General features: G+C 36.3%; 1 protein-coding gene across 4 annotated transcripts in view; it reads left to right on the top strand.

The window, feature by feature from the left end:
- Positions 1–22,331, top strand: part of CDH8 (cadherin 8) — a 230,399-nt gene that overhangs the window by 173,581 nt on the left and 34,487 nt on the right. For all 4 annotated transcript variants that reach the window (XM_080411176.1, XM_080411177.1, XM_080411179.1 and 1 more), the window contains exons 9-10: positions 2,554–2,690; positions 20,159–20,280. In XM_080411176.1, the coding sequence (XP_080267302.1) occupies positions 2,554–2,690; positions 20,159–20,280 (259 nt within the window). The remainder of the gene's footprint in view (positions 1–2,553; positions 2,691–20,158; positions 20,281–22,331) is intronic.

Here is a 22,331-nt window from a genome sequence, read left to right as displayed (position 1 = left end):
CTTTGTAGTCTTGTAAAGCCATGTAACTTATGTTAAAAATGTTTCATTTTGAATGCTGGTTTTGCATTGTGAATAAATAGTGTTGGGATGAGATGAAATGCGATTTAATAAACTCACAGATGTTATGCTCTCAGTTTTATATCTTCAAAAAAAGGAACTGCTGGAAGATTGTAAATGGTTTAAAAAGTTTAAAAATGTGTGATCCTTAGAGAAGAATTGTGTCTTATCTCAATGGAATTTATGTCAAGCCCAGGTCAACTAAACATTAAGTAACATATAAACATTTCATATTTTATTTCATTTGTGGACTGTAAAAAAGTCATAAATGTTCGGTATCAGAAGAGTTCTTTCTGCAACATTACGTAAACATCAAGAATTAAAATTAGTTTTAAGTTATGACATCTTAAAAAAAGGTGATTGTGGTCTTTCCTATATTTTCTTGAGTGAAATCTTAAGCCTGTGAAAGTCTGTAAGATATTTTTTACTAACTTCACTAGTACCAGAATTTCACTTCTGATACTTTAATTAGAACTAGGGAGACATTCAAATAAAGTTACAATGCATTTTCAAAAATGGTTCTGTGAAGTTAGGCCCCCACAGCTTTATTTTTCCACACAAGTGACCTGATTTTCAGAAATGCTGAGGGTAGTACAGTTCCCGTTAAAGCATTGAGAGCTGAGCATGTGGAGTTCACTAGAAAATGAGTTTACTCCAACATCCAAATATAGATGCATGTGCCTAGCTTTAGGCACATATATTTGGAATTTTACTTCAAATTTTTTTCCTGGTACTCTTCTTAACCAAACCACTCATTTTAAAGTGAATAAAACTAGGTTGTCTGAGTTTAAAACCAGAAACTTAAATGTGTTAACAAATCCCATTACTTAGTTAAGCAGGGAGGTTCACTCTTAAGTCCATTAGTTGTTAAATACCTTACCAACATGATCATGCTAGCATTGATCTTTAGTAAAACAGTCTTTGAACACTTAAACTTTAAAATTCTGATAGATTTCTGTAGTTTAGAACTGATTTTCTGAAAGTGAATTTTATCTGGCTGGATGCATTGCACGAGCAATCTAATTGCAACGCATCATTCATTCTGAATATGAAAATATCTGACAGTGAAATAAAAGAAAGATTAACACCATAATCCTAAGCTTTGAAATCAGATTCTAATGCTATGTCTATCAAAATAATTGTGCTATGCTGGAATGAGTTTGAGTTCATTAGAATATGTTTATTGTAGCATATAGAGGTACTTCCAAATTAGAACTTTTTTTCAGAAATTGCTTATGATAAAGCATAAACCACAATGGAATAACTGAATTTCAGATAGCTCTGCCATTGTCACTGTAGCAAAATATGCTCTTGTTCTTTTATCAGTGAATTTCACAGCGTATTTGCAAAAAGTAGGAATGTAATGGGAAACTGACAGTCTGAGTCACTTTTCTGACCACTATATCATGTAATCCAGTCTAATACTGTACCCTAACTCACCCTATTATGCCTAGATATAATGCAGAACAGATGTAAAAATTGTCAGTGCATGCTGTTAGGTTCTGTAATACATAGACACAAAGGCTTAAAAGGCTTTTCCATAAATCCACAATTGGGATTCAGTAAAACCCCTTGAAGTCAATTTTTGTTGAACCATATCAATAGTTTATCACTAAACTCTCTCATTTCATACCTTTCCTGTCAAAAAATTGGAAGGCTTAATTTTGTGATTTAATTTCTTTTTGCGAATAATACGTTAACAAAATAACTCTGTGAAAATGGACAAACATAAAAGCTTTCCTGGAGATCCTGTTCTGAGCTTTAAATCATCATCCTGCTTAATGCACCGTTGGAGCAATCTACTGCAGCTCGCTCTTGTTGTCAGGCTGGCTCTGTTTAGGCTGCATAATTTACCTGGACATTCACATTTGCAAACTCTGACTACCTGTCAGATGAAACTCGTTTTGTTAAAAATCAGTGATGTCAGTCCATAAAACAATCAGTCCTTCAGTGTTTGAAGTGTTTTATAGGAAAACGGTGATTCACTGTGTTCTGCCCATGGAGCTGCTTGAACCATAACCAAATAATATGCTCGTTGGGTAGTTCATGCTTCATTAATCTGAAATTTATTGGTAAAATAATATTATTCAGCCCTTTTTTAAAATAACCATGAGGCCCACCACTTTTGTGGGCTTAATACATTACTGTCAAAATTATCATCAGTTACTGTGGAATACCATAGAAACAGTCTAATAAATGTGATGGATTGTGTCATTAACTCTTGATCAGCACCGTTTTTCAAAGATGTTACCCAGTAAACCTGAGGGCATTTTATGACCTTCACACTGGGTATACAGCTAATTACTCCTTGGGCAATAATTATTAAGTTTTTTTAGTCTCAGTTTGTCATTTTGTCTTACAAATTATTATGCTATTGAGCTTCTGAATCCATTTGGCTATAAAACTGTAGCCCTCAGAGGGCTCCCTAAATTTTCTTGTGATTGTATGGATTACACCAACTTCATTAAGTAGATTACAGGGATGTCTGTTTTGTAGGTTTTCCATTGATCGGCACACTGACCTTGAGAGACAGTTCAACATTAACGCAGAAGATGGGAAAATAACTTTGGCAACACCACTGGACAGAGAAACAAATATGTGGCACAACATAACCATTGTAGCTACTGAAACTAGTAAGTGTTTGTGTATACTGGCTTTTAGTTCTGTTGGGTTTGTAAATGGTTTAAGCAACGTTTGCAGTGGAAACTGTGTATAATTCAGTAAAAAGTAATGCACATTGGATTTTTAACTTTTGAGAATTTTTGAAAGGAAACTTAATTTCTGCTGAAGTTTCACTCATTCCCTTTCATGTTCAAAACTGTATTATTCTCAGTGAATACAGTAGTATAGATTTTGAAGAGACACATGATTACATTTGTAAAGGGTATACATGGTAAATGTTAAAACAAAATTCAGAAAACCTAAAACCAAAGCCTTATATTTAGTTACTTATATTAAGACAGAAAAAATAAAGCTTTGCTGTTGTAGAAGTAAATTGTAGACTCAACCCAAAAGTTCTTAATGCTGAGTGATATTATGTTTCAGTGCCATAAATGATTAAGGGCATGGGTAATGTTGCATGCAAGTAGCCCTATTTGATCTATATGAATAAATTTACTGATACACAGCTATAGACAAGAACATGGATTGTTCAGATCCGCAAAGCTGTTGTGACTGATCCGTACACCTAAGTCATGGAGAGTCAGGAGCATCACCCTGTCTGGGAATATGGGTCCTAGATTTCAATCAAAAAGAATTCTTGATTAATTGGGAATTGTAAGCGCTGTTGATGGGATCACAGGTGACAGTATAATTCAGTATTGATATTAGCACTGTATTTTAGAGTATACATTTGACATAAATTTATTGCAGCAAAAGAACAGATTCAGAACGTAGCTCTGTCATCCCATGTCTTTGTCTTAACTGAAACACAAACCATGAAAATGTTTCTGCTGATGTATCTATTCTGCAATCAATGTATATGCATAATTCCCATATGTGCAAGCAGGCTTGACACATTGTTGTAAGAAAATTTGTCTTCAGAACCTGATGATCAGTGCTGCTAGTTCTTGCTTGTAGAATACTGATATTAATGCTTGCTTTTCCCCCAGAGTATCTTTTTTAAAGGATATAGTATTATAATACAGAACTTTTAATGCTCAGTTTCATAATACTGACTGTAGCTGTGAACATAATGAATGGGAGGATAAAATACGCTTAATTGGCCCATTTTTGTTGTCCAATATTGTTCTGTGGTACTTGTTCTCAGAAACAAACTTGTTGGGAATCTGTGACAGAGAACTGAAATGCCATACAGAAATGAGAAAGATAGGTCTGAGTATAAACTAAGGTCTCAACTGACAACCCCTGTAAACTGTATTCCTATGACATAACTTAATAATTTGTGTATTTCATTGCCAGTAGTGCCAACAGTACCCGTTTAATTACTGTTAAATCTTGCAAGCAAACACTGCTTTGATAAATTAGCAAGAATACTTTCTGCTTGCAGGAAAGCCAAGCCAACACAGGGAATCAAACTGCATAAGGAAAGTGAGCGAGCTCTGGTTGCATAGGGTATATTTTGCCCAGGTTAATATCAAACCAGTGAATAGTACTGATGTTTTTAAAGAAGCAAGATATAGAATTTCCATACCAATTCTCTCAAGACATGAGGAATGTCAGATCATGAGATTTACCAATGGCATGAAAGCAGATTTATTAGTTTGTGATCCAAAGTTTTCAGACATTGGAATAGTAAGATGTAAAATGAAGTAATTTCACATTTTCCTCAAAAAAAGTAAAAAAAGAACAAAATAATAATAAAAAAGTTTTTCCAGAAACTCTTCCAATTATTTTTTTAACTCCATTATGTGTGCGTCACTGCAGCGTTAACAGATGTGCACTTTACTGAGCCACATCAGAATCAAGCCTGCCTGTTGCATCTTCAGATTTTTAAAACATAATTATACTCAAGAATTTTGTAAGAAACCAGCCTTGTCATTAGCCTTCATGGGAGCCTCAGCATCTATCACCATTGTAAAATTGCCTCTTATCAGATTGTCTATGAAAATAATAATGCCAATCTTGTTCTAAGCATTTGCATTCCTGCTGATGACTTATTTTCACATTCATAATATAATTATTTGACATTTACATAAAACAAGAGCTTAATTTCATAGACTACTATATTTGCTTTTTTTAAGAGAAATTATTTTTAAACTCCTCATGTAGAAACTAAATTTGTTCATAGAACTGTCAAGCAGGGTAACATGGGCATTTTAAGGTCTTTTTTCAACGCCACAATAAGCAAAATCTCTGCTACAAAAGAACCGAAATCTGTTGGAGGCAGACACAAGCATCAAATGAAAATTCAGAGTTTGGCATTACGATATCTTCACTGACAGTAATATTAATGGACTACTGATCTCTCCCATAAAAATAAATATGTCAGCATCATTCATACAGGAGCATTTTCTCCTCCTAGGCCAGCTGCTCTCCAGGTTCAGTCCGAGGCTCCCCTCTTCTTGTGGGGCAGCGACCAGAGCATTTCACTGCCATCAAACTTGCTTACCAATCATAAGCCATGATACTGGGTTTATTTTTCTGATTCTCAGCATGGTAGATCCTAATATATATCTGATTTATCAACACTTCAATAGGTAAACACCAAGTTTTGCCAAAACATGAGTCATTGTTTCAGAACTTTGTGCTGGTGAGTTACCAGCAGTTAAATTTGTGCTTTACGCACAGGTAATTTTTGGCAGATTTCTGCTGCCACCATGACAAAGTTATTCTTTTATGTCACCCCTCAGCCACTGTCTCAGGTGGGAATGTTCCGAGACACAAGATTGGCCTGGCTGAATTGAGCATAACTACTTCTGTATTTTCACATGGCTTGAGGATGAGGATATTTAGATTCAGATTGGCTGATCTTTTTGAAAGCAACCATATTTAGAATTTGTGTGAATAATTTTAAACATGCTACTTCTTTTTAATCTGAGTTCCCTAAAATGTGAACTTAACCCTTTCATGTCTAGCAAAATTGGGAGGAGAAAGCATGAGCTAGTGGGGACTTTGACTCTTTTCTGTAAGTACTTAACATGCAAAAGTTTGATTGTTTTGGTTTTTTGGGGAGAACATTTTGTTTTCCTATACATAAGCAAGTGTCTGGATAGTTCTAACTCAGAACTAGCATCAAAGTTCATACTATTGTTGACAAATAGTCTTACCATCATATTCTGAGACCTGTGCCAAGGGTGACATTTCCCTCCTTTCATTTTCCCATTGTAAGCAGGTTCCTTCCAGCCTATGTGAAGAAGTTTCTTGTCTGCAGCTTCTTTTTGGGTGGGTAAACTAGACAGACGGACTAAGGAACAGTTGCCTGGATTTTTTTCCCTCAGACAGTTGCCCAGACTTTGGTATTGCTTTTATGTTCAAGTTCTTTAACTATGTAGACGAGTGCCATATAGTTTTATCCCTCCTGTTTAAATCAAAGCAACTATGTTACATACTGATTACGTGCCCCCTAGAGATAATTCTTCAAATATCTCATCCATCTGCATCTTTTTTTGGTTACTGAAGATAAAACAATGTGAAGACTGCACTGAAAGTGATTAACATAGTACAGGTGATATTTAGGTGGTAGTTTCAGTATTTCAGATTTAGTTATAAATTTTTCATTAATTTGGTGAAAAATTGGTAGATAAATTCCTTTTGTAGCTTTGACCCTCTCCAAGAGTGTCTACTCTTAAATGTTCCATTCATTTTGCACATTTTTTTCTATTGTATGATTTCTTATATTTCTTTCTTATATCATCAAATTAATTTTTGCTTTTTGGTTGTTCAGCTTTTTTCCTTTCTGGTCATGTGGTAACTCCTTTATGTTGATGAGTTCTGTCACATGGACTTTTAAGAGAAGAGGATGTTGCGAAGAACTTTGACATCTTTGAAAGATCACTCTGAAATACAGGTGTAGGGTGTGCAGAAGAAATAGATGTATTAACACTCATGGCAAGAGGGATACTGAAAGTTATTGCACCTATGACTTGATTCTTAAATTTTCTTTCTAGATTGCCATACCCCCAAGTTTTCTCTGCTGAATGAGTGAGGAGCAGGAACATCTAGGTTATTGCAGGCTGGATGAAGCAGGCTTATTGACAAAATATGACCTTGCCTTGAGAATGTACCTTTTAGTCTGTAGATATAAAGGGTGATCTTTGTTTTCAAAGTCTCTGGACTTTAGATGCTGGAGTAATGAGATTTCTCATTGTTTTCTGGTGTAGTTGAGACTTACATGAGCTTAAAATTGTATGCCAAGGTTGGGAGGTTTATTTTGGCTAGATGCTTGAGAGAACGGGGGTGGATAATAGCCTTGCTTTGTAAGTCAGGGCTGATTATGCTGCTCAGATGTTTGGGCTCTCAGGAGCTATGCCCTGAACAGGAAAGGAATCTGGGGAATATGCAAGTATTCTCTGAAAGTCTGATTTGCAGTGCAGTAAGAATGAATGATTAACTTGCAGACCTTTCTTTTGGTGCATCTTTTTTGTATGTACAAAGGCTCATCACATCTTTGGTCCTTTGGTACTTTTTTGAAATGGAATTATCTGCCATTCAGTAAAATCTAATAAAGTCAGGTTCCTAATAGTCATACATGATCCCATTCATCTGAACACACAAATACATTTTTTTAGTTTGTATAAGTTACAATGATAGCTATAACTACTGCTCACATTGGCATGCTTGTGTTGCTTGCATTAGCTGGTTAGCAATTTTGCTGGGCAGTGAAGCAAGGCAGAGTTCAGGCTGGGCTAACCTCCTCGGTATTCTTTCAGTTTCTTGTACAGTTTTGGCAGTACTTACCGGGTTATGTGTTGTCAATGCTACTCAGCTACTAAAAGAAAATCAAATAGCCATGATTTATTTATTAGAACATTTTTGCTTCAGTTTACCCAGATTCTGAAGGGAGCTCAGAATCCCTGATCATTCAAGCTATCAGATTGTCATACATGTATACGGCATATAATAATGAAACCCTTTCTTCTGCCTCCAGCTCCATGGGTTTCCATTTCCATCTTCTAATGGCTGTAACAGCCACATTACAGATACTTCCCTATCATCCTCATGTGTCTCATTAATACTAAGGAAATGCCCTGTACTTCAGTCATTGCTGGTTAATTGATGCAACAAAAGCAGTAATAAATGGAGAACTAATGTAGTTTGAAACCAAAGTAATGACTTATCTCAGAGAAGCTCTTTTGACTTAGGCAAAAAAGAAGTATATTAGTAACATAATTTAGCTGCACAACATTCCTCCAGTTTAAATATTAATATCCTGATATTTGCATACTCGTCCCTCCTAAACTGTAGCTCAAATCTGCTTGAGATACAGGATTCTAGTGAATTCTTTGAAAATGAGAAGTATACTGTAATGCATTCACTATTAGCAATGCTTACCTGGAACTCTCTTTTCAAAAAAGCAATGTAATCCTTTTCTCAAGAATATGTGTATTACATAGTAGAAATGTATTGAATGATGTCATAGATTTCAACAAGAAAAACCTTCTAAATATATTCCAGTTGGCAGCCTCTGAGTGATGTCATAGATTTCAACAAGAAAAACTTTCTAAATATATTCCAGTTGGCAGCCTCTGAGATTTGTGAAAAACACACCAACAAATAACAGAAGCCATGGCTCATAAAATGTAAAGACAGCTAAATGATGATCCCTTTAAAGTTCCCAATCTTTCTTTCACCTGACGTAACACTGAGTGGGATACTCAAGATCTATATTTCCTTCCTAGCCTTTTTATGACCATGTGTAGCACTGGATTCCTCAGACCACACTCAGGTTGAATCTCCGTTCCTGTTTGTGAGGTACTACCATGAGCATATCCAAGCACAGATGGGCTCTTTTATCGTTAGTACAGACTCAAGCCTTTTCAGACCTACCGCGAAATACCGAGGTGAAGCGTGCACCCGTTGGCTCTGTTGCATCAGGGTACGAGAAGGCTCTTCTAAAACTCCTCCCTCTTCTCACACTCTGTGCACCCTGTGCACGGACGTGCAACAAATCTGTCTGCTGAGGAACTCCAGAGGCTGTGCAGGACTGCCTGGGAGAGGATATTTCCCTTAGCCTAGAGCAATGCTTTTAACCAACTTTTACATCTCTGAATGAAGGCTTTTAATGGAATTTCTGTTTTCCTTATTCTGCAGGCACTCCAGTCACGGAGCTATTACTTTCATTTTGATTGACTCCTTTATCAAATGATTCATGGTATTCACTTTCACTTGCCAAACAAAAAACATACCAGTGGCTAGCTAAGCCCCCCGCCCAGGTATTTGGGAAAGTACCAGAACTGCCACAACTAGTAGAAATTCTCATGAAATATTAGTCAAAGCAAGAGATGAAAGTATAGACAAGATCTTGAAATGTAAATTGTGATTTGACAACAATAAATATTTTCCAGGCACAGAGCATAGGAATCTCAAGGACAAAGCTGTGGGCTCTATCTGACAAAGGTAATTACCCATACCAATGGCATTCTTTAGAAATGAAGAAGTATGAGGCAATTTTATCACCTAATGGGAAAGGGCATAAAGCCAGAAAGACTCTTTATGGTTTACCAAGAATATAAATACAATAATTGAATCGTCATCCAGCGCATGCTCTTCTAAAGTTATCTATATTGTGTATTCCTTTAAAAAATACAAGGACACTAATTAAAAAGCAGACAGACATAATTACTTTTCAGAATAAGCCTCCAGCTACAAGGTACTTTTTAATGCCATGAATACCTTTGCTCATGCTTTCATTTTTTTAATTTTATTTAGCCTTTTATTGTAAAGATTACTATAGGCATTAATAATAATAATTCTAACATTTTAGGGAGTTACTTTGGTGCATCGTATAACTACCTCTAATTTCGGGCTGAGTAAATGACAGTCAGTTATCAAAAGAAAAGGAAATACGCCTTTATGAAGGTTTAAACAGGAGAAGCTCAGGAATATTAACCTTTTTTGCTTGACCCTTTTTTATCTGGCTTAGTGAAACTGAAACTAGATAATCCATCATTTTTTTTACAGAAACTCAGAATTTAGTAAGGTAATTTTTATTCATTTGCACATAAATACAGGGTTACATGGAACTCCATAGATTCTAATGGGTCACAGAGCATTTGCCATTAGTCAGTGGTGGGCTGGTATATCACATAAAGCTAGTTTGCACTTCTCAGCTATGAAAATGCATTCAGACATATCGCAAACTTTCCCAATAGTTTTTTTTTCATAGTAGGAGAGGTGATCCACATGGATAACAACATGGGAGTGGCCATATTATGAGGAAATATGAATGGGAATGGAGTGTACTTACAAAATAATCTCTATATAAAATGGTCTCAGTCATTCAGGAGCAAACATTAAAATGCAGGTATGGGATGCTGAATAAGTGTTAGCAACCTGTGATTTCAGAGGGAAGCATGTAAGGCAGCTGTGAATAAAGCATCTGAGTAATACAGTGCTAGAAAAAGTTAGAGGCGATAATAAACATAATTATGGCAAGGAAAACAATAGAGATTTGCATGAACAGTCTAATTTCTTTTATTTCTGGTTTCAGGGCATTATAAAGCCAGGCTAGACATCTTAGATCTAGGTTTGCTAATGTTGATTTCACAGAAACATACTGGAATTGAGAACACCATTCAAAGCTGAAAACACAAAATGTTAGGATACTAGGTGGTGTTTGAGAAAGGAATAAGGCTTTCTGGGGCACAAAACAGATAAGGATTCAAGTAAGGCATACAAGGGTTGTTAGTGAAAACATACTTGACTAATTCATGTGAAGTATGTTTGTTAATTACTTTGAGAAAACTGGAGGCATGGTTAAACTGACGATATGCATATTAGCAAAATGAGTGCACTGTTAAACTGAACAACTAACAATTGGCCATCTGCGCTTTGAACATTTGAATTAGAATTTCTGAAGAAAATAGGACTGATCTTAAAAATGCTGTGTAGTATTCATCGAGTTGATAAGCTGAATCCATTTACTTCTAAGTGGAATGTGACTGTCTAAAATCTCCGCTGTTTTTTCTGTAGGGCTGAAGCATGAGAATAGGTCAAAACAGAGGTTTGTAACTGAGTTTCTTTTCTGCCAATCTTCTTTAAGCACATATCTTTCTAGAATAAAGACACTACTCAGAGTAGCATGCATTGAGCTTCTAATAAAGTTGCTGGATAAGCAAAGAATGACAGTCTTTTCTGGCTGAAAAACAGAGAGAATTTTTTAAAGATACATGCTGATATGCTGGGGAGATCTTTTTGCTTATTGCTGAAGTTATGCAAAAAAGAATAGTTTGATGTTAAACTCCTAGAACCTGATTCAAATCCAGCATATCCGGCAATATTTTTTCTGTGAAAGAAACATAAAAGTATTAAATTGCACTGTTGAGAAAATCAGTACCAAAAGGGAATATAAGCTCTAAGAAGAATGACATTTAAATACTTCTATAATAAGCTGTTGTTTAATAAAAAACATTTGTTAAAGCATTTTGATTTTTGTCCATCAGTAAAGGATGGATTTCATTTGAGCTATTAATTGTTTTATTTCAGTCATTAAATTGTTTAAAAAAAAAAAATAAAAATATTCCAGGCATCTTGTCCTCAATCAGTCTGCTTATTGTTATTATTACTGCTGCTAGTCATTATAAAATTTCATAGCCAAATATAATTGACAATAAAACCTTGCATATCTAAGTCAATATTTTATAACATTTTAATATGCATGATGTATTAGCATATTAACAATATAATTGCTCTAAAGTGTTGGCCAGATTCCTGACTGTTTTATGGTAGTGCAACTCCCTTGATTAAGCTGGAGTTGAGCAACACAGCAGCAAATCACGCCCTGGGAACTTTGTTGTGTCTTAAAACTTTTGTTCAATCAGTTTCCTTCCTGCCCGTTCACTGGTGTTTGGGGTTTTTTTTGTTGTTGTTGTTTTGGCGTGAGTTTTTTTTTTGTTTTTTTTTTGAGGTAAATCCTTTTCTGTCACTTAATGGCAAATTTTTATTGCCTGGATTTTTTTCTCATTGTTTTATTTAGAATTTGAAAACTGTTACTTCCTCACAACAGTTACGGCATTACAATGCCTCAGAAAAGCTTGAATCCTGATTAGGTTTTGTGGTGCTGTGATCCACAAGTAAAGATTCAGTAGCATGTCATGATGCTGTCATTATTACAGTGTGTATGATAAAGACAACAGAAAGATGTGGCTCCCTATGCTTTTCTGTGGTTCGGTTTTCGTAACTCTTTTCCTTCTTATTGGTAGCTGCCATAAGGAACGGGAAAAAACTTTTTTCAAAAGCTTTTATTAGACTCTGACTTTTGGTAAAATGATGAGTCAACAGAATACCGCTTCCTAGTTGCAGATGTTTCCAGAAATTACAAATGCTGGTTTGTTATTGCTTATTCTTGAAGTTAGGTATTTTTTTGTTTGTTTTGTATTGATTTTTTTGCAAAAAATGTAGCTTCAAACCTTTCTAGTTTGCCTTTCTTTATAGTTTATAAGTCAGCTGCTGATAGTTGCTAAAACTTAAACCATGTTTTGATTTTTGCCCTTGTAACCACTTAAATACATAACAGTTCATTTACTGAAAGCAACATAACTGCAAAATACATCTTGACTTGCATCCTCGTTAGAGACAAATAAGACTCAGTAACACAGTACTGTATCAGAAATACAGATTGTTTTCTGCCAGCTTTTGTTTCAGTTTGGTCTCTGGATAGATGTGTGGGTGGAAGGATGTTGACAGTGTACTTTCTTTTTTTTTTTCCCTTAAGAATTTACTTAGGATCTGTGAATAAAGCAGAATTGTTTTCATTGTCATAAAAGTGACATGACTGTAGCAGCTTCCAATACAACCCGCTCAAGCAGCTATGCTAATAATTTATTTTGAATTATGTATTTGTTTACTGATATTGATGTGTCACATATGTCTTGATTAGGTGTCACTATGAATATAAAGCTCACTGCGGTCAGAATTAGATATGCAGAAGAACAGTCTCTAAGGACATGCTGTTTGCATCCAGAGCTTCTGACAAGAGACAAGTACCCCTAATTGCTACTCCAATATTGAAAAGGTGCTACAGTTTCTGATTAGGATGCCCCTTCTAACTCTCTGCAAACCTCACCTCATCCGTTTGTTTCCCCTTCTTTAATATCCCCAGTTCTCTCTCCTACTGCATATCCCATGCAGTCTAATCACGCTCTTATGCGATATGTAGGTTACCTGTGATAAGTATTCATGTGTTACTTAGTGCAACTAAGATCTACTATGTCTTCTAACATTTTCTTTTTGGAGTCCATTAAAATGAATAGGATGTGGTGACACTAATGGATTTTTCAAAACATGAACATTGTGTTTAAAGGGAGAGTGCCATTCAAAGTGGTTTGTCATAACAAGAAACCCTTGAGTTTCTGGGTTGTTGGTTTTTTGGGAGGGTGGCACGAGGGGTGGGGTTTCCTATAGTTCCCATTCCCCTTCAGCTCTAAGGTGGATATGAATTGGTTTCAGCATCCTCTGCTCCCTCAAGGGCAAAATTACAGTTTACTTACCCTGATTCTCAATCACAGTGCAGCAGCAGACAGCTTTTCCTTTCTTACCGTGCATGACTAAGTTTAAACAGAACGGTGTCTTTTGATTTTCCCTTACAACCAGGGTTATGGTAGAAGAAACCCTCTTCACAGCTGCAAACTACATTTGAGGGGATATTTAGGTTTTCCAATCTAGTTTTGCCTTTCCAAGCCCTTTTGATTTGTCTGTGCACTCAGACAAGACAATATTGTGCATATACACCAAATAAAATGTGATACTTCTGCAAAAAATTGCAGCCATTTCCCAGGTTTGCAAATGGACCTTTCAATTCAGAGTATCAGAGGTGATTACAGAGTAACTGTTTGTTAGGCTGCTGAGTAACTGCGCAGCTTGATGGTATGAGAAATAACAGAGGTTGTATTTGAATGTCAAATTGTAGCCTGCCCTCAGGTAAGCCAAATGAAGGTTCACTCATTCCATCAATATGATTTGTATCTGTATGAAAGGAATATACTAACTTTTTAAAAGCACAGTTTGATTATCAAGTTTTATAAATCAGTGTTGACACTTTGAAATTAACAAAGTACCCAGCTGAAGTCCTCATTTTAATTTAAATTGTATTTACATTTTAAAAATTTATTTAGAACGTAGGAAGTAGATAATGTAGTATTAAGGACAAGGACTAGATTAAACTTCCAGAGTAGAAGAGATCTGACTAACTTCAGTAGAAGCTCAATCAGGTCTTGAAGTGAAAGAGAAAAGTGCGTACCAACATAGTCTGGTTACGCTATTTTGCTACTACAATGGCAAGCAAAGAACTCAGGGCAGGGGTGTAATGTCACTGATAAAAAAAAAAGAAAAAAAAAATTGTTTGGTCTTTTTGCAGGCATGTTTCATTTTTCTGCAGATTTTAGGTAATTGATTCAAAATTCTCATTGGTTCTGGGCTATATTAGACAATTTTTGTGTTTTATGCGTATTAAGCCAAAAAAAAAGAAAACACCACAGAAAATTAACATGAGTGAAAACTTTGGCAGGGCCTGAAGAATATGGCTTTCTTTATTACCATTTTCTGGCATGGCTTTTCCATCTAACACAGAAATTGTACTCTTTTTTGTGATTGTATTGGTATTATCAGCAACCTGAAAGTATAATCTGTCCTTCAGTCCCAAGCTATGCATCTTATTTACTGATTAAAGGTAGGTGTGTGTAGCCTATGTTAGCCACCTCTTTACAGACGGAGTTGCTGAATTTTGGAAACCTCTTAACTACAAATGCAGCTTTGAATTTGAGGACTTGAAAAAGTGGTCTGTCCTCAGTTTCCCCTCCTCCTTGTCCACCAGGATATACAGTTGAAATATACTCCTTGTGCTCCACCAGGATAGTGGGTATGTGTGGCTCTGCATTTGTCCACAGCTGTGGAAGCACACATTTTGCAAGAGTCTGACATCTTTTTCATGGCAGTGAGAGGTAGAAAAGTGGACGAAAATAAAGGAGGTGGAAGATGTTGAGCAAGTCCTTGGTTAAACCTGTGGCAGTCTATCAGTGTCGAAATAAAAATAGAACGTAATATAGCTTTGCTCTTGTCCTGTTCACCTTTCTTCTGGAGACCATAATAAAAAAAATCCAAGTGATCTACTAAAAGCTGACAAAACTTTTCAACTCCATTATTGTTTTTATCCCAAAGAATGACTTAAGGGACAAACCTGAGAAATATTTTTTGCATCTTTTACTTTCTGCCTCCCTCCCACACATATGTTCATGCAGACTCGCCACAATCTGTACTCCTCTAATATACCAGTGTGCTGAAAGAAATATAAATGGAACATTATTTTTGAAACAGTGTTTGTTTCTTGTCTTAGCAACTTGTACAGAAGCCTTTGTGATGCACTGATATGTTTATATTACTTAATAGATATTCTACAGCTCTTAGTATTTTCTCATCCCTTAAAAATATAAGAATTTCAAAGGGGGTTTAAATCTTCATTATGACCAATCACATTTGTGTTTTTTTTGTTTTGTTGCTTGAATTTTATGCTAATTCAGAAATAGCTTATGCTCTGTTATTTTTAAAAGAAATATTATCAATTACTGATGTCTTTTCCTGGCAGTTTCAGAGTCAGTTTCAGGCACTCGGTCTCTCTTGAATGAGATCGTTACACAACACTTCAGAAAAATGAACATAGTATTCGCTGCAGTATGTAATTGCTATAGTTAAATTCCAACATAAATTTTGATTTCACAACAGAATCTTTGTTTCTCAGGATTCTTGACTTTTGATTTGTCAGTCTAATATGGCAAAAAAATTGTTATAAACTGTGGTGTTATATAAGTAAAGGATTGCACAAAGAAGAAAACTACATAAACCCTAACAGGAGAAATAAACTTGTCCTCCATTTAGATTATCTTAGTAAAGTCACCAGATAAAGCCATGATAAAGTCACGGGGAATGGGTCTGTTAAAATACAACCTGGTACATTTGAAATAGAAGGGATGTAAAACAAGAGCTGTTGTTTGTAAGTCAGTGATTCAGATTTTGTTTTGACTTCTCTGTCAGAGCTAGGACTTCCTCTACTTCCAATTTAGAGTATTATTATAGTAGAAATTTCACTGAATCAGAGAAGCATGAAATAGCCATTTCCAAGCCATGTGGTGATAATAATAATAAAAGATATGTTATTTTCTAGGAGTCTACTTTCCATTCAGGTACTTAATTTTAGTTAAAATGCAAGACAGCTTATGACTTTTTAAAGAGAATCTTGAAGTGATTTTTGGATGATTTAATTAAATAAAGGAAAAATGGATTAAACTGGATTTCCTTGGGCTAAACAAATCATAAACTTCATTTTGTACATCCAATAATTCTTGCTCTTGAAGACCACTTTTATGTGTATCTGTCCAGGAAAGACAGTGGGGAAGTATATTAAGCATGTTTATAAAGTGTTTAAGTGTTTGTGGGAGTTGAATAGCTGCATTATGTTCAGTTAGTTATGGCATAAGACCAAAAATTTGATTTATAAGCTTTAGTTGCTCCTAGTATTACTTGCTGCATGCAGTAACAATGTTAACAGTGCTTAGTGTTTTGCATTAAGAATTTCCAATGATACCCACACATCTGAGCTGTGTAGGGTTTTCCCAGGAAGGAAGAAATATATTCATCACAATAAGAAATAATATGGGTCTGAAGCCTCCAAAAGTTAAGTTTTCAGGTTTGGAGACACTAATGGCTTGGTAATGGGATTTTTAAAATTTTACTTTGATTATCTCCTCTACCACATCATTTTTGTATCAAACTCTGCAGCCTTTTTTGATCCTGAGTAAGTTTCAATAGGTATGGCATTTAAAGATGAGTACCAGCAAGTCACGTATTTCAAGCATTTAATGTTCCAATAGAATCTTGAGAACTGAGGAGAAGAGTAGAAGAGCTTTTTTAGGTGCTTATAATTCTTGTAGACCTTTCAATATTTATTTCTAAACTCACCCCAACTTTCCATTATTTTAGGAAATGTATTTTTTATCACTAATAATTTCACTAGTTATTTTAATATAGAGTCATCCTTTCCTTATATGTGTCCGGATGTTCCTTTCTTTCTGTGTGTGCTGTGCTCATCCACAGCAGACTACTGGATCTTAGAACTGTGCAGTAATTGAGACTTCAGCAGAGAAATAGAAGAGCTGTACTTCTAGGAAATTATGTACATAATTTGCATATGTGTCACTTACAGTTACATGCTGTGCTGTGGCAGTGGTGTCCACAGATGACCAACTGAATGTATTTGGAATTAAAAACTGAGTCCTTCCGTGCAGCCTTAACTCTGAATAGAGTTTTGGTAAACTAGACTATGGGAAATTTTCTCAATATTTTTAATTTTGCACCTCAGTGTGCTACATTTTCGAACCAAGCCATTGCTTCTCAAGTGACAGTCCTAATGATAATACTTGTATTTCAAGATTCACAATAGGTCTTCTTAAACTGTGCATCACAATAAATACAGGTAATGAAGCATTTACAAATTCAGTTAGTTCCTTAAAAAGGAGTCTCTAAATTTAAACTCTTTTATGATTTTCCATTACATAATTGACTGGAACTTAAGCAACCGGTCTTACTGTCTATTCAGTAAATGCAAGACTCAGCCTCCTTTGGTTCAATTGACTGGGTGGTTCAGTGGGAAAGAAAACCAACCCAAACAAAAAAAGTAATTAAAACTCAGTTTTGTCACTAATTTTGAAAGAGCTGACTGTCCATTTCATACAAATGAGGAAATGTTCTGAACGTTGAATACTAATCAGTATGAAGCCCAACTGCATTAAGAACAGTTGCCCATGCAAACGTAACAGTCTGTGCACTCTGTGGATCAGAGTGGATCCACTTCAATCACTTTCTACTTTTATCTCAAGGATATTGGGCACTGCTAACAAAGATGGATTTACACGGGAGAGGGACATCCTCTGCATACATCTTTTACCACTGAGAAGTTTGCAGATATTGAAAGTATGAAAATGGACAGATGAAACTATTTTATCTTGACAGTGTTCTCATCGACAAGTGAAATCTGGATTTTCTTAGAGAGAATGCATTAAATTGCTGGCATAGGTATGCTTAGGGTGATTTTTATTTACAGGGAAAATTAGCATAAAGTGAAATTTCATTGAAAAGTTTGCAATGATGAAATAATACAATATAATCAGTGTGGTGGTCAGTACAAGCAGTAGATAAAATTCCCTTTCCATCCCTCTCTCTCTTTCTCAACAACAAATTTCGTTGTAGTCACAAGAACCCTAATAGGCAGTGGATATCCCCTTGTTTGGAGATTTCCAAACCAGTTGGGTCTCTCTTGTGTTTAGTAAATTAATTTTTTAAATGAATTCTCATCAAGTTTCTAATTATAATATCTTTAAATTTAATGTTTGTATTTCTGATGAAAGACAAACATTTTGGGGGCAGTCACAAGGGACATGAATAATTTCTTTAGAAGCTTATCTAATTAATTACATTTCTCTGTAATGTCTTTAAAATTTGAACTGCCATCATTTCATTAATTTAGATAAAAGTAAATCTTTAGTGTTTAAATATGACACTGCTGCTGAGAATTCTGATAAGCTTAAGATTCATTGTCTGTATTTTTATCAAGTTAGAGGGAAAAAAAGTGTTTAAAATGTTTGGGATTCATTATTTGCATGTTAGCTTTTATGTGATTTCAAATACGTTGTTATTTCCGGGCATTAGTGTTCACCTCACCTGTTAAGAAATAAGACCATATGATGCAAAATGGACATAAATATTACTCTTGCAATATCTTGGTGGGGATTTCTTTTTCTTCTGCAACATTTTTCTTCCTGAACTAAAACTCTGTCTGATGAGTTGTAATCTTCAATATCCTGTACAAGTGGAATTTTAATATTTCAGGCTACCCAGCAAACATAAAGCCTTTGTTTATAGTACTAGTACATTTGGTGATAGCTTGACTTTGTGTCTTTTGAAATAGTTATTTTTATGCTATTTCAAAGTAATGTTAGCAGAGCAATTGAAATTTACACATTTAGATTTCTAAGTGGAGCCTCAAAACTTATGACTGTCTTTAGCATACAAGATGCAAGAGGGAGGGTTTGATTAGGTTACAGCACAATTAATGTTGATGGAAACCAGGAAAAATACAGTGTATATAGTGATTCCTCCTTTTATCATCTACACCACTTGTAGGGCTGCCACCAAGTTGCCACCTGCTCACTGGTGGAGCCTGACCTACTTCTACCTTGTAGGCATTTATTGTTTGAGGTACATTGAACACCAGGCAGTAGGAACTTCTGTCCTGCCTTCCCCTAAGCTAGTTCTGTATTGCCAGAGAATAGAACCCACAAAGACTGATGACAGCTTTGGGAAGCTGCCAAACTGTCACAACAGTCAGTAAGTTGATACCCTGAGTTATGGTAACAGCTTTCTTGCCTGTAGCAATTATTTAGGCAAAACCAGGTAGGTCAGTTCCAGTCAGACCCAGAGCTTAACTCATACAGCGTGCAGGTCTTCAAATTGTTGTTGATATAAACAAGACAAACTACTATGCTTGTAAAACAATACTCACCAGGAGATGGCTTTTAAAACTAGTATTTGAGTTACATGTAGAGGTATGCATGTGCTATAGAACAGGGTTTTTTAAACTCTTCCAATCAACTGCTCACCTCAGTTTAAACTGAACTTGTGTTTTTGTTCTCTGGGGGAAATAATCTAATGTGTTTATAAATAATGTCTTAAAATAAATTAGCTCCACTGAAGTGAAGGAAAGACAGCAACCGACGGAAATGTATTCAAAGTAGAATGTGAACTGTTGTTTTAGCTTTTCTTGCTTTAAAGCTTATTCTGCTCTCTACAGTAAACAGTTTTATGCAAAATAGCTCTGTGTAATAAATAATGGTGGTTTATTTCAATGAAAAAAGAAGTTCACAGGTCATACTTTTGGTCAGTAGTGGTAGTGCTTTAATAGTCCAAAGTACTATCTAGTTATCCCTATGTCAGTCTACCATCTGTCTTTCTCACAATGTGGGTCTCCACCTTAATCGCATTTATAATGAAGAAATAATAGATGTGCAGTAAGAAAAGTAATAGAGTAAAATGTTCTGTGTTCTGCCAAAGATAAACAAAGAAATAAATCTATGTTGTTTACAGCCTTCTTTTTTTCCATGTATAATGGACTTTATCAATAAAACAATACAAACTTCATCAAAGAAAGACCTTACCCATTTAGTCCAAGAAAGGTCTTCATTGAGCTAATCTCCAACAAATGCTGTTTGCAATAGGGATCTATTTATTCTTTTCAACCATAAAATATCAGCCATCCTTCTTTATCTTGTGCTCCAACTCTACAATCCATTAAAGATAAGACAACCCAATTAAGCAAGGACAGAAGAGAGGAAGAGGATGGTTATTTTGTAAGCATTTATGTATCAGTCCTAAATTAAATATAAGCATACTTATATATTTTAAATCAAAGCTTTCATGCTTTGATTTCTTTTCTTAGGGAACCACAGTCAAGTGTCCCGGGTGCCTGTTGCTATCAAGGTTCTTGATGTAAATGACAACGCTCCTGAGTTTGCATCAGAGCATGAAGCCTTTTTATGTGAGAATGGGAAAGCTGGACAAGTAAGTATCTCCATGTTTTTATGTTGTGTACTTCACTGTGTGAGAATGGGGTGCAGTTTATCCCTGTTGTCTTATCCCATCTTTATTCCCAAAATATGTGCCTGTGTGTCCATGCTAACAACTCTTAATATTTATTCAAGATAAACCTATGATCATATTCTGTGATACATCTCTCTATACATGGACATATCTATTTTTAAAATATTTATTTATTTATTTATTTATTTATTTAGAAATTTAAATATTTTAAATATGTAGGTTTAAAATTGAAGGTAGGTATCTTGGGACAATATCCAGAAAAAAATAATGAGTGTCTTTAAGGTCCCTCTGTTTCCACTCTGATGTGGAGCAAGCAAACCAGAAATCAATGGAAAATGAAGTAAATTGTAACTGTGTTTAAAGTATCTAAAGAGTGATGGGGTGTTGGAGAAGTGGAGTTCAACTTTTCATTACATTCCCCTCCCGCTGCCACCCCACACACCACCACCCCAAAGGAAAAAAAAAAAACACAAACAAAAAACTAAGAGCTTAATGGGTTATTTCCTTCTTGATTTAATGAAGTATAAGAGTTGTTAATGGAACTTACACAACACTCTACAAGGTGAAATAAACATAGCAAAATACCATAGAATGATAGAACCATTTAGGTTCGAAAACACCTTTGAGATCAAGTCCAACTTTTAACCCAGGACTGCCAGGTCCACCACTAAACCATGTCCCTAAGCACCATATCTAAGCATTTTTAAATACCTCCGGGGATGGTGATTCCCACGACCTCCTTGTGCAGCATATTCCAATGATTGACTACCCTTTCAGTGAAGAATTTTTTCCTAGTATTAAATCTAAACCTCCGCTGGCGTAACTTGGAGTTTTCTCATCTTGTCCAGTTGCTTGTTACCTGGGAGACCTACCCCCACCTGCTTACAACCTCCTTTCAGGTAATTATAGAGAACAATAAGGTACTCCCTCAGCCTCCTTTTTTCCAGACTAAACAATTCCAGTTCCTTCAGACACTCCTCATAGGACTTGTTCTCTGGATTCTTCACCAGCTTTGTTGCCCTTCTCTGGACACACTCCAGAACCTCAACATTCCTTTTGTGGTGCAGTGCCCAGAACTGAACACAGCATTTGATGTGTGGCCTCACCAGTGCCAAGTACAGGAGGGCAATCACTTCCCTTGTCCTGCTGGCCACACTGGTTTGGATACAAGCCAGGATGCTGTTGGCCGTTGGCCATCGTGGCACACTGCTGGCTCATGTTCGGCTGGCTGTCAACCAGCTCCCCCAGGTCCTTTTCTGCCAGGCACTGTTCCAGCCACTTATAATTGGCCTCAGTCCCCCTGCAGAGCCTTCCTGCCCTTGAGCAGATCAACACTCCCCCCCAGCTTAGTGTTGCCTGCAAAGTTACTGAGGGTGCACTCAATCCCCTTGTCCAGATCGCCAATAAAGATGTGAAACAGGACTGGCCCCAGTAGTGAGCTCTGGGGGGAACACCACTTGTGACCGGCTGCCAGCTGGATGTAACTCCACCCACTACCACTCTCTGGGTTCAGCCTTCCAGCCAGCTTTTAACCCAGCGTAGAGTGCACCCATCCAAGCCACAGGCAGCCAGTTTCTCCAGAAGAATGTTGTGGGAGACTGTGTCAAAGGCTTCACTAAGGTCCACGTAGCCAACATGCACAGCCTTTCCCTCATCTACTAGGAGGGCCATCTTGTTGTTGAAGGAGATCAGGTTCACGAACCTGCCTTTCTAACCCCACGCTGGCTGGGCCTGATCCCTCAGTTGCCCTGCACGTGCTGTGTGAAGGCGCTCAGGATGAGCTGCTCCATGACCTTCCCCAGCACCGAGGTCAGGCTGACAGGCCTGTAGTTTCCTGGATCCTCCTTTTTGCCTTTCTTGTAGATGGGTGTCACACTGGCTAACCCCCAGTCTGCTGGGACCTCCCTCATTAGCCAGGAGTGTTGATAAATGATGGATAGGGGCTTGGTGAGCTCCTCTGCCAGCTCCCTCAGTGGCCTTAGGCCCTCCAATCTGGCCCCATAGACTAATAA

Source organism: Falco punctatus (assembly GCF_963210335.1).
Source record: "Falco punctatus genome assembly, chromosome: 14".
NCBI classification, from domain to species: Eukaryota; Metazoa; Chordata; class Aves; order Falconiformes; family Falconidae; genus Falco; species Falco punctatus.
This window is presented reverse-complemented; position numbering and strand designations above follow the sequence as displayed.